The 12558-nt window shown below is 44.7% G+C and overlaps 1 protein-coding gene across 2 annotated transcripts in view; it reads right to left on the reverse strand.

The window, feature by feature from the left end:
- Positions 1 to 1113: 1113 nt before the first annotated feature.
- Positions 1114 to 12558, reverse strand: part of tmem102 (transmembrane protein 102) — a 40119-nt gene continuing 28674 nt past the window's right edge. For both annotated transcript variants that reach the window (XM_036146697.1, XM_036146696.1), the window contains exons 3-6: positions 9058 to 9396; positions 3374 to 3567; positions 3068 to 3280; positions 1114 to 2686 (exon numbers count right to left, since the gene is read on the reverse strand). In XM_036146697.1, the coding sequence (XP_036002590.1) occupies positions 2081 to 2686; positions 3068 to 3280; positions 3374 to 3567; positions 9058 to 9396 (1352 nt within the window). In that variant the 3' untranslated portion in view covers positions 1114 to 2080. The remainder of the gene's footprint in view (positions 2687 to 3067; positions 3281 to 3373; positions 3568 to 9057; positions 9397 to 12558) is intronic.

Genomic DNA, 12558 nt, shown 5'->3' on the forward strand with positions numbered 1-12558 from the left:
ACGATGTATTTGTTTTATGTGGCCGATACGTTCAAGGACAAAGATTCTTCAGTGCAGCTACGGGTTAGAGCTCATCAAGCTACCGTAATCATGACAGTAAGACAGATGCTGGATATGTTAAACGTAATTAGTAAATAGCAGCTTCATTTAACAGCTGGTGACTCCGGGTAGTGATGTGACGCCACCCCCGACCAAAAGGTGGCGATAACGCACCAAGATGTGATATCTGCGGCAGTGATTCCGTGTTTAACTTCTTTTTTTTTTTTTTTTTTAAACGAAAGCGTTGATAATGTGAACCGACTCCTCTGAAGTAATAGCAGCAGCGCGGTTTTGCTAAAGCAAACCTGTCTGGTTTAAAACCGCTCATTTAAAGACGGGTTTAAAACAGCATTTTTATGACGTCCCTGAACAGGAGGAGACGCCACACAGTAGCTACGACTAAATAAAGGTTAAAGAGCAGCAGCTGTTTTGCGTTAAAGACTTCAAATGTCTAAAAGGCGCGGGAGCGGCATGGTTTGGTTCTTCGGTGCGCAAACTGGCATCGATACTGACTGAAAAAGACATTTCCTGCCAACCCTGTTCAGAAAACCGACTAAAATCACTCCATACGTCCTTTCCAGACACGCTTAAAGACCTAAAGTTAAAGTCGCCTCGTATTTCTACGATAACACTAAAGTATTTTGGGCTTGCAGCCTTTTGAATAAAGTAGTGAAGCACGCATCATAAAAAAAGGCCTTCAGGGCCTTAACTGGGAGGCTGTTTGTGATTAAGTATTTATAATTTACGCCCTGAAAGCATCTACTCTCTGACATTAAATGAGCCAGTTTTATTAAAACTAGGTCTGCGCTGATTATCTGTAACCTGTGGTCATTTTCTACCTGGATGAATCGGGTTAAATGAAACCTGGATGTGGACCCGGACCAGTATTTCTCATAAAGAGACGTGTGTTGGGTTGTATTAGCAGGACACGACTACACCTGTGGGTTAATCTACCCGCACAAGAAGCTACTTTTACATGTTTTGGCTCTTAATTAGTGAATTTGACGTAAAACTTGTTTCCTCCTCCACTTTATCTCTAATTTCTTTGCCCTCTATGATCACAACTTTTTCTTTTTAAATACTTTCCAATGGCAGAAAAATGATTTTTTCATGCAGGGGGAAAGTCACAACCAGCATGAATGTACAGGAAATACACTTTTCATGATGTGAAATACAAAAAAATAAAAAATAAATTAATTTCAAAGCTCATAGGTTTGATTTTTTTTTTTAAAGTTTAACGTTTCTCTGCAGAGCCGTTTAAACCCATCAGAGGAAGTTCAAAATGAAAATCCGCTAGAATCACTTCCTCCGGTTCAGAAAGACGTTCATTTATCCATTTGCCTTTTGGAGCGAACGGATTTGTTTTGCCGATTCCCGCGAGATGAGCTGATCCTGCCGCTGAATTGATGCGCCGCAGCCGAGTCGCCCCAGACGTTGGGAGGAGGGAAATCTACACGTACGTCGAATCGTCTCTTCCTTTGTCATGTGAAGCCGATCAATTCACGGCTCTTTGGTACGTTCCGGCTAATTTGAATGACGTGAAATGTTGTTGCAGGCTTTTTTTTTATTTTTTTGGGGTGCAGGGGGGTTCAAAATGCTGTGCATACCTGAGAAAAGTGAAACAAAGAGTCGCACAAACCGAGTGTGAATAACAGAAAGCAGTCTAAAAAAGAGACTCTTTGCTCAAAAGGCTCTGCAGCTCTCCTCCCAGCGTTACAATCGGCTCCTTTTCCTCCTCGTCCGTCTCCTGCCGCCGTGTGAAGCAAGCGAAGAGGGCGGAAATGCGTTGAACCGGGAGGTTCCTGCGGACGGGTGCGTCAAGTCTGGACTCCCCTAAGGCCAAAACGCGGACACGCCGTCTCTGAAAGAGCCAAAACCAAGCTACAGCCGTCTGGTCTCCTTAAGGCCAGCTCGTTAGGAGACAAAGCTAGGTGATATCCTGTTAGTTGGATTCATGTTTTATTTATGAGGAAATTCGTTTTTTTCGTTCTTTTATTTTTTTGGTTTTTAAGACCTGACGGAGCAGCAGAGTCGCGGTACCTCAGTAGAACTTGTCGTCGATGCGGAAGTGGGGCCTGGACACGTCGTCGGGGTTCAGGAAGACCGAGATGGACTTGCCGGGGTTCTCGGTGACCAGCTGCTGCAGCCGCTGGGCGAGCTTGTCCTCGGACGGCGAGATGATGCCGTTGGCCGGGTGAGGGCCCGGCGAGCCCGCGCCGTTGGTGGCGCCGCCGGCCGTCAGCTCCTTCTTCAGCTGGCCCGCCTGCTGGGCCTGGTCCAGGGCCGCGCGCAGGTGTTCGCTGGGGTCCGAGCGCACGTGGGCCAGCTTGCGGGCCACCAGCAGCGCCTGGCCGTCGCTCAGGTGCTCCAGCATGTTGCACTGGGGCAGGAAGTAGTTGGGGCAGCTCTTGCCCAGGATGCAGTGGGCCAGGTCGTCCAGGAGGCCCAGGAGGAGGCGGCCGGGGGTGTCCGGCTCGGCGCAGGACAGGTAGGCCCCGGGGAGCCGGTCGCAGGCCCAGAACAGGAGCGTGCGCAGGTGGTAGAGGCTGAGGCCCGTGCGAGGGCGCGCCAGGATGCGGGACAGCACCGCCTTGGCCGCCTGGAACGCCTGCGCCATGGGGAAGGGGATGCACTTCTTCAGCTGCACCTGGTTGCGAGGAATCGGATTAGAACAGACACCCGGGGGTAAAAGCAACTGTCTACTTTTAAATCACTGCTGCACCCTACTGCATATTTGTCTACATTTGGTTTACATTGTTTACATTTCTACTGCCTACTGTTCACTGCTGCACTTTATCCGGAAGTAAATTGAAATTTATCCTGTAAGTGACTGCGATTGATCACTGCACTTTATCCTGTACTGTAATTCACTGCAAGGTATCCTGTAGAGTTACTGCAATATTTCTGAGCTGTGTGAAAACGAAATTTCGTTCTGTATGCACTCTGTGTATACAAAATGACAATAAAGAAAGTCTAAGTCTAAGTCTAAGTCTAAAAGACAGCGATGAAACAAAATGGCCCGCCTCACCTCGGTGCGCGAGAAGGCCAGCCTCCACTCCCGGTCGGGCCGGCCGCCCAGCGGGGAGCAGCAGGGCAGCAGGTAGAAGCCGGATATGGCCTCCTCCTCGGTGATTTTGCCGTCCCAGAAGTGGTTGGCCGTCAGCCAGCCCTGGGCCACGGCGGGCCAGCCGCGGAAGGAGACCACCGGCAGCAGGTCGTACAGAACCCGGCTGGAGCCCGCCTGCAGGGAGGAGCACAACGCAACGCCTCGCTCAGCGCTCTCGTGGCCCCCCCGGCAGCGTCCTCCGCTTATTTACCCCCCCACGGTCTGTACCTGAAGGATGATGGTGGTCAGGGGTCCGTTCCGCTCCAGCCGCTCGGGGGTCGGGATGCCTCTCTGGGGGCTGCGCCTCAGCTCGGCCACCGCCTCGCTCACCACCCGCCAGAACCAGTCCGTCACCAAGCTGGGGGAGAAGTAGCAGCCGTCCAGGGCCTGAGGAGAGCCCAGGGAGGGGATGGAGCCCTTAGCTGGGGGGGGGGGGGGGCAGAGACACCGACCAGCGACAGGTGAGTAAAGACGTGAAACAGCTCGTTCATCGTGCGTCAAACACGCTAAAACACAGATTAAATCAGGGGTGTCAAACAATTTAGTCCGGCCCGTTGGCTAAATGCATTTTCATTATTTTTATCCAGTGTCCTGTCTGGGAATGTAGCAATAAAAATTGTTGTCTTAATTCCATAAAGAGCTCGTCAGATTTGACTTTCACAAGTGGAGCAGTACTGCTTTTGCCATAGTGCGCCGCTTAAATTAATAAATGTGAATAGTTTTATTATGATTAGGGCTGGGCAAGTTAACGCGTTAATTTCGCGTTAACTCATTAGACTATTAACGGCGATATTTTCTTTAACGCGCGTTAACGCATGTTGCTCACATGCTTTTAATTTGTGAAGGTCTGTTGCTGCGGTGTAGGGGTTTGAATCAGAACAGTAAGTGGCGATAATGCGCTAATAACCTCGCTGTCAGCCCAGCCTCAGATTCAAAGAGGAAGAAAGGTGCTGGCCGGAAAAAAACAAAGCCGACATGCGGAAGGCGGTGTTTCCCGCAGGAATTTGCTTAGGCGAGGCGGTGAGTTGGCGAACGGAACAAGTTTTGTGCGGAGCAGAGCGGGGGGGGGGGGGGGGGGGGGGGTCTGCTTAGACGCCGTCGGTGAAGTCGCTTCTCGCTTCAAAGTATCCATGTGTTTTTGCCTGTTTTTCCCTGCCATTCACTATATGAACGCGAGAAAGCAACAACAAAAAACCGCGTGTCAACGTCAAATAAACGCAAGCATATCGAGTTAGCAAGCATTTCAGTTTAAAGTTCTTCCAGCATGGAATATGACAGAAACAAGTTAGTTGTAACCACTGCCAAGTTAAACTTTGGTATTGAACATAAAATGGTAATGCTGCTCCCTGCTGTTACCTCAGAAATTGCCTGTCTTTGGTAGATTTTTTCCTCATAAAGAGAATTCCCTGTCAGTGACAATAAGCTTTAATTTATTATTATTGCTATTTTTTGTTTTACATGTTTAAGTTGAGCTTTACACTAAATATGTGTTACTGATAAGTGCTACAAATGTTACAACACTTTTGTTCATATGGCAGCAGAACATTAAAATAAAAGTGCTCTTTACACTACTTTTGAATTCATTCTTGGAGTTTGTAAATACAATGCGATTAATCGCGATTAATCAGGCAAATTATGCGATTAATCGCGATTAAATATTTTAATCGTTGCCCAGCCCTAATTATGATTCATGCGGGGATTATCTCAAATGATATGGACACTACAATGGGAAAGTACGAGAGGAAAGGAAGAACAAGAAAAAAAGAAAAGGTGAAAGAAAGAGGAGATAAAAGAAAGAGAATGATAAAACAATTATTGAAAAAAAACATGTCCTTCGTTTAATTGAAAATATGCAGTTCCTATATTGTCCACGAGGGGCGCTGTGGTTTAATCAGCAGATGGGAGCACTGAGCTTCAGATGTGGAAATTTGATTTTAAATCATTTCTTAATTTTTATCTGTTTGATGTATTTTGTCCTGCAGGACAGTGTTATTAAGTTCCATAAAATTTGAATAAATGTTTTTCAACATTTTACAATCACTGTGATCAGTTCTTATGCATAATGCACAAGTAAATGTTTAACTGAGTAAAAGTGTTGTTGAAATTGCACATACTTTTCTCAAAAACGCTGAGGTTATTCATAATATATTGTGTAAAAGTGAAATTAATTTACAATAAAAATCAACAACAAGTCCACTTTTATTAGTTATATTTAATCTTGCAATGAGTTTACTCGTGTGGCCCTCTTGAGATCAGATTAAGCTGAATGCGGCCCCTAAACCAGAATGAGTTTGACACCCCTGGATTAAATGAACCGCTGAACCCATTTAGTTTGACCAAAAGATCCGAATGATTTAACACTTTCCGCAGAGGCCGTTAGATTTTTATTTCATTTAATCCCACACCACCAACCTAACGGACACTTGTCGACATAAAGACGCCTCTCATTTTCACAACAAAAAGGGAACTAAAAGTAGGTAAAATCCTCTTGAAATAAGTGTATTTGTCTTTGATTTGAGCAGGTAAATCAGACCATTTGCCAATGGAATAAGTTTTTTGTACTTAAAATAAAAACAATTCATCTCTATCATCTTATTTCAAGTGCAGTTTAGCTAATTATCTTATTTTAGGGGTAGAAATTCTCATTCCATTGGCAAATAATCTTATTTAGCTGCTCAAATCAAGGAAAAATATACAAATTCTAAGAAGATTTTACTTACTTTTAGTTCCCTTTTTTGCAGTGTTCCCACACTGAGAAGTAAAGACGTTTTTTTAATCACAGTTTAAGATTAATTTAGGTGAGCAACTACTTTTTTAGACCTTTGCATACTTGCCTAACTTAAGCGACATTCTCTTTTGTCTCTTCATCTACTTCTGCCCCACATGTGTGCCAGAGAACACAGGATGGTGGCACGCAGAGTAGGGGTGGGTATTGCCAAAGAAGTCACGATTCGATTCCAATCACGATTCGCATGCCACGATCCAATTCTATCACAATGCATAACGATACTTAAATTATTGCAATGCATCGCGATATTTTCACTGAACACTGTTAGAAAAAAATACAGCCGTTACCAGTGGCTGACTGGCTGTGTATGATCTGGATAGTGTCTTCAATTTATACATAACGGAAAGAAACTGAATTGATACATAGCTGTATTTATTGAAACGACTTTTGGAGGTATTGCCATGAAAACAAATATTACTGTTACTGGACACAAATAGTACTATTACTTGAGTGGACACACTGACAAAAAGTGCTTAGGATTTATAAAACTTAAAATAACAAAATAAGGATAATCAGTGCCGTTTACAAGGCCTCAGTGGTCCTTTAAACCAATTAAGTTGTATTCCACTTGTTTTTGGCTGAAGTTTGCCAACCATTCATGCAATTTTATTTATTGTTTTTTTTAAATTAATAATCGATACCCGGCGTCAAGAATCGATGCAGTAGATCGCGAAAATTAGAATCGCGATGCATCGCCAGGACGATTATTTTGCACACCCCTAACGCAGAGTGACTGGTGGCGAGGAAGACGAGGAGGACAAAGGAAGAGGAAGAAAGGAGACAGGCTCCTCGGGGGGCCAGGAGGTGTTCTTAGATGACCGGATAACTAAAGCTAACGCTATCAGGGAGACGGGGAGGAGACGGGTCCTCTGTGGGTCTTCAGGAAGGAACGTTGAGAAGGAGGTAGAGGAGTGTGTTCATGGAAAGATCAGCTGGGAAGAAGTAGGACGCTGAAGAGAGTAACCAGGAGTAGAGAGAGGGAGCATAGCCAAGGTAGAGGGAGCTAAGGCCAAACAGCGACTTGTGTGACAGGATGATTTGCTGTAGGCAGCGTCCGACATTAACTTCATGATTCACCAGCCAAGTTGGCCGGTAGATGTAAAAATCAACCCAGCCAAGTATATTTTTACCGGCCAAAATATGAATTCTGACTGACCCCTGCTAAATATTTCCACATAATCCTGCTACATGATTAGCCTGAGCTAAATGCTAGCTGTTAGCTGGTGAAGATTCTCAGTCATCCAGGTCATAGTCATTCCAAACAAAAAAGTTAAAAAACAAAACTGGACTTTTTTCTGAAGCTTGAAGACGCTTCGCTTTCCATCCAGAAAGCTTTCTCAATTCAAAATGTATGGAGTAATGTGGAGCTCCAAGCTTTATATTATTGCCCAGAAAGGCCTTGTTATGGTTTAGATAACATGCAAATTAAACCCAAACTGGTCCACCGCTTGTGCTGGTGAAGATTCTCAGTCATCCAGGTCATGGTCATTCTACTGGGGTGTGAAGGAAGCCATCTACGTTAGGGGAGAAAAACCAACCTTGAACAGAGGAGGGGGCCTTAGGTTCCAACTCTCAAAAACTTACAATACAGCTATAGGATTAATTCCAGCCAATCATCACCTCAATTCTCACCCTCATATGGGTGATCAAAACATCATTCCTTTAAGCCAAGCCAATAACAACCCTAACGACTCCTCGTAACAGAGGAGTGGACCAGTTTAGGTTCAATCTGCTGGCTTAATGGCTTTAACGACCGCCCATTACTAAGGGGTGGACCTGTTTCTGTAGAATTTGCATGTTATCTAAGCCATTACAAGGCCTTTGTTTGGGTAGTGGTATAAAGCTTGGTACTCCACATTACTCCAGACTTTTTGAATTGAGAAAGCTTCCTGGAGAGGAAGTGAAATGTCTTCAACTACGGAAAACAAGTCCAGTTGCTTTGTTTCTTTTTTCCTTTTTTTGGAATGGTCCATCCCTTATCAGTGGAGAGTCATTAGGGTCATTGGTCTGGCTTACAGAGGGGAGATGTTGTGATCAAACGATTCCTTCCAATTTTCCCCTCCATGCAGGTGATCACAACATCTCCCCTGTAAGCCCAGCCAACGATGACCCTAACGACTCCCAATTGCAACATCCGTTCATCAGCTAGTTCTCTGTGGGACTCAAACCCCAAGAGGTGAAGACGAGCGTTGATCTGAACGTCTCTCTGGGCGCGTCCATCTTTCATTACCAATTTCTACAAAAGTATTGACTCAGGAGGGCTGAGTACCAACGCATGAGACGCCGTTAAAAAACTGCGTTTGTGACTATTTTCCTTCAATTTGATAATGAGCACTACTTTATGTACCACTTTCCAGTAAAATGCATCAAAGTTTGGGGCCGTAAACAAAAAAGTAGGACAAGCTCAACGTTTGAAAGGCAAAGAAAGAGGGAAGGTGTCCCAGGTGAGACTCCAAGACAAGTTGAACGTTAAACAGTGGATTTATTTTTCTCATCTTTCGGGGACATATTTGGTTTGACACGATCTGTCATCCACCCTGATTTAATCACCCCCCCCCCCTCCCCCCCGCCTCAGCAATTACAGCACCCAGAGATCTTGTGGGAAATGTTATTAAACATCCAGAAAACCCGACCGATGCTTCTTGGCAAACTGCTGAAAATGAAAGAGATTCATATCAATAAATGTCATTACTTTCCCCCAGCCTCCGAGCTGCACACTTACCAGCGTGCGGTAGATTGATTTTTGTAGACTAATCTGCAAACCGCTGTGTTATCTTGCACTTTCGACTGCTTAGTTTTTGCTCATGAATGTTTGAGAGTTGAATTCTCCAGCTTTTTTTTTTTCCCTTCCCTGAGTTTTAACCTATCTGTGAGCTTTTTCTTTCTTTTTTAATATGAAGAACAACCCCTCTGCTGCAGGCTGTCCGTCCAAATTGCATCACAGCATCAAATTATGTGAAGAAAACATGGACTAAACCCAATCTGTTCCCAGTCTTCTCATCCTGAGCTGCAGCAACACTTTCATCTCCATTTACTCCAGCCTCCCGTCACCAACGCCTTCACTTTCCTATCCCCCTCCTCGCTGACTTCCTGTTTCTACAAGGTCCCACTTCTCCCGACTCACCCATCTCCTCCTCCTCCTCCTCCTCCTCGTCCTCGGGGAGCCCGTTCTCCTCCTGGCAGCAGATGCCCCAGCGCGACAGGACGTTGGAGTCGCACAGGCGCAGGCTGAGCCACGAGTGGCACGGCGGCGAGTGCCTCATGTCCAGCGTCACCGGCTGGTTGCGGTCGTGGAGCTTCAGGGCGGGCACCAGCAGCGTGAAGTCCAGGTCGAAGTCGGCCCCCTTGGCGTACTCCCCCAGGTCCTCCGGGTTGAGGTCCAGGACGCCTTCCCGGGCCCCGCCTGACAGGAGGAGGTACTCGTTGGCCACCGGGAGGCGCTGGTCCACCTTCTGGACTAAACCTGGCAGGGATTGGAGGAGAGAAGGCATGTTTAGTTTGTTTGAGTCGGCTGCAGAATCAGGTGCTAACCACTGAGCTATATTATACACTGGAGTGCTGATTTTGCAGAGAAACTGAAGTCACTGGCCGCCATCTTGCTACTCCCTACTCTCACAGAATCCCATAGGATTTGGTTGCAACAACAAGCAGTTTTCTGGCTGAGTGAAAACGTTTCACAGGTAATTCTACAGTCAGTGGATGTACTAACACTATCAACTACTAGGATATTAGGTGCTGAAATATTTTACATGTTATTCAGATTAAATATACATATATATATATATATATATATATATATGTTTTTGTATATTGTTAATTATATATTTATAAATGTCATATTGTGGCGGACCACTAGGGGGCTCAACTCTCACTCAGTAGAGAGATTGGAAGATATGTTTGTTCGGTGGTGTAGATATATATATATATATATATATATATATATATATATATATATATATATATATATATATATATATATATATATATATATATATATATATATGTAACCCTCAGGTTATATATACATATATATATAACTCTTTTCTCCCATACTTCTTAAACATTTTCTTAGATACAATGCATTGTAGACATTTTCCCTTTAAACAATAATAGTCACATTTTACTTAACTTAGTCAATGTTCTACACTCACATATTGGAGGTTTTACACACCGTAAAAGTCCATAACAGTATAGTGCATATATGTATTTTCTGCTGGTTTAAAACATGCAGTAAATGTAGCGTTTGCTAATATTTGTTATTTACTACCGTCAGTAAATGCATCAACTTTACTTGTCTTCACCCTACTGGTCAGTCAAGGGCAAAATCAAGTTTAAGCAATTTGATTGGTTGTGATGGGCCGGGGGTGGGAACTGGATGACTGTTTACGTGTTCGCTGCTGCGTACTGGCACTCGGCCGGCGGCTGTTCATGGACTAGGCTGGCTCTTTGCCGCTTTGGACTGTTTTTATTTTTAGCTAACCAGTTGGAGCTACGAATTTTTTTTCTGGGAGTTTTTGCTGGATTTTGGAGCCGCATAGCCGGACCTCGCTCAACGTTTTGCTGGATTTTGGAGCTGCAGATCCGAACCACGCTCGTGGGCTGGAATGGACGGTTGGACCGGAGTCGGAGCCTTTTGTTACCGTTTGTTTGAAACTGGTAATCCATGGTGGGGTGAGTAACCCATGCCTCGTGTTTGTTCTGGGAGCCGCCATCATTGGAACTGCTATTCTGAGGATGAATGCTAACCGAGTCCCTTCAGGCCTGCAACGTTAATAAAACTAATGGACGGTTTTACTCATTCCGGGAACTGAATGGTGTGGTTGATACCACCAGTTTGATTCATTCAGCCTTGGTTTTTGTTTTTATGTATAAGACTGGTTTAAAGGGTGGTTTTGAACAGTTCGGAGACCAAACAGTACACTAAGTGTGGTAATTAAAGTTAACTGTACTTTGCCCTTGGTTCATTACTGACCAGTATGATTTATTAAACTGGTACGTTTTCCACTTTACCATTTTGCTTTCTTATTTTAGTATAAGGTCCAAGTCGCACTACATTTAGGTCTTAGTTATAGTTATTTTAGCCTTGCTTTTGTGCTCAGTTACGCACTCTATTAACAACACACACCGTTGCCATTTAATACACTATTTACTCATTGTAAAGTATTTGATAGAGTGTAGGTCAGAGAATCTAGGCGCTGTTCATAGGGGAAAACTAGAACAGTGGTTACATAAAATGGAGGCACCGCTGCGATTTTAGACCGAGTAACTGTCCTACAATCAAGACTAGAAGAATTATAATCTCCCCAAAATGGCCAACTCATCCCTTTCACTACCACCATTAGAGCTTCAGACCTGGTGCAGCGAATCAAATGTAAATCCAGCTCATGCAGTTGTTGTGAGTGGAGTTCCCATGAACACCAGTGTTGCTGATGTTGAAGAGTTAATGGAGACAGTTAAAGCTTTCGGCAGAGTACGTGTCCGAGCCCAAAAATCTGTCCCTAAACTGAATACTGACATACTGCTGTGTGAGTGTCGCAACCCAGTCGACCCTAGCAAAGCACCTCCAGAAATATTTCCCCACACAGGTGAATTACCATGGAAGCTAACTTTGCTTACTGAACCTGCTGAAAAAACAGACGAGTTTACCATAAAACTAAAAAGACTACTTGAAAGTGAAGGAAAAACATTAGCAGACATTGAGCCTTTGCTTTCCCAAGAGTCAAACCTGAAACAGGAACACCCTTCATCTATTATCCGGGCTGTTGGAGAACTGTTGGAAAAAGTGAGACCCCCACAGGAGAACAATGCGTTTCGCCGACTACGGGTTTTCTCTGGAGTTACTCCCACCCCTGCTGGGGAAGAGACACTCGAGAACTGGTTGGAGCAGGCACAATTAATGCTCGATGAATGTGATTGTTCTGTCAAGGAGAAGCGGAAGAGGATTGTTGAGAGTGTAAAGGGGCCAGCACTTGAAATAATACAAGCTTTACGCTGCAATGATCCAGATACACCCCCTCAAAGATTCTTGGAGGCAATTGAAAATGTATTTGGCACAACAGAGTCAGGTGAAGACCTATATTTTGCCTTCAGATCTATGCAGCAAAACCCAAATGAAAGACTTTCAGATTTTGTTAGAAGGCTGGAGAAAGCTCTCACCAAAGCTGTTCAAAAGGGTGGGGTTCCCCCTGCCCTAAGAGACCGTGCACGAGCTGAGCAGCTGTTACGGGGTGCTGTTGAGTCTGACATTATGCTGTTGCAGCTGCGGCTAAAAGAACGACTTCACAATCCCCCATCCTTCATGGCACTGCTAAGTGAGATACGTGCAGATGAGGATCAGAAAATGCTAAGGCGGCATACTACCAGTGTGCGGCAAGTCGGTGCAGCAGACATAAAGACACCAAAGCTCTCTGAAATGGATGCCCTCAAGGATCAGATAAAGGAGCTTCGAAGCCAAGTGCAGCAGCTAACAGTAAAAGGACAAGATAGCCCTCACATAATTGGAGGAGTGCCACAAGCTGCTGCCGCCCGTTCTAATCCTGAGATGAATGTGTTAAAAGAACAAGTTCTTAGTCTCCAACACCAGCTCAGTCAACAAGCTACACCACCCACGGCTCCCGTACCTCAG

The sequence above is a fragment of the Fundulus heteroclitus genome, chromosome 14 (assembly GCF_011125445.2).
Source record: "Fundulus heteroclitus isolate FHET01 chromosome 14, MU-UCD_Fhet_4.1, whole genome shotgun sequence".
NCBI classification, from domain to species: domain Eukaryota; kingdom Metazoa; phylum Chordata; class Actinopteri; order Cyprinodontiformes; family Fundulidae; genus Fundulus; species Fundulus heteroclitus.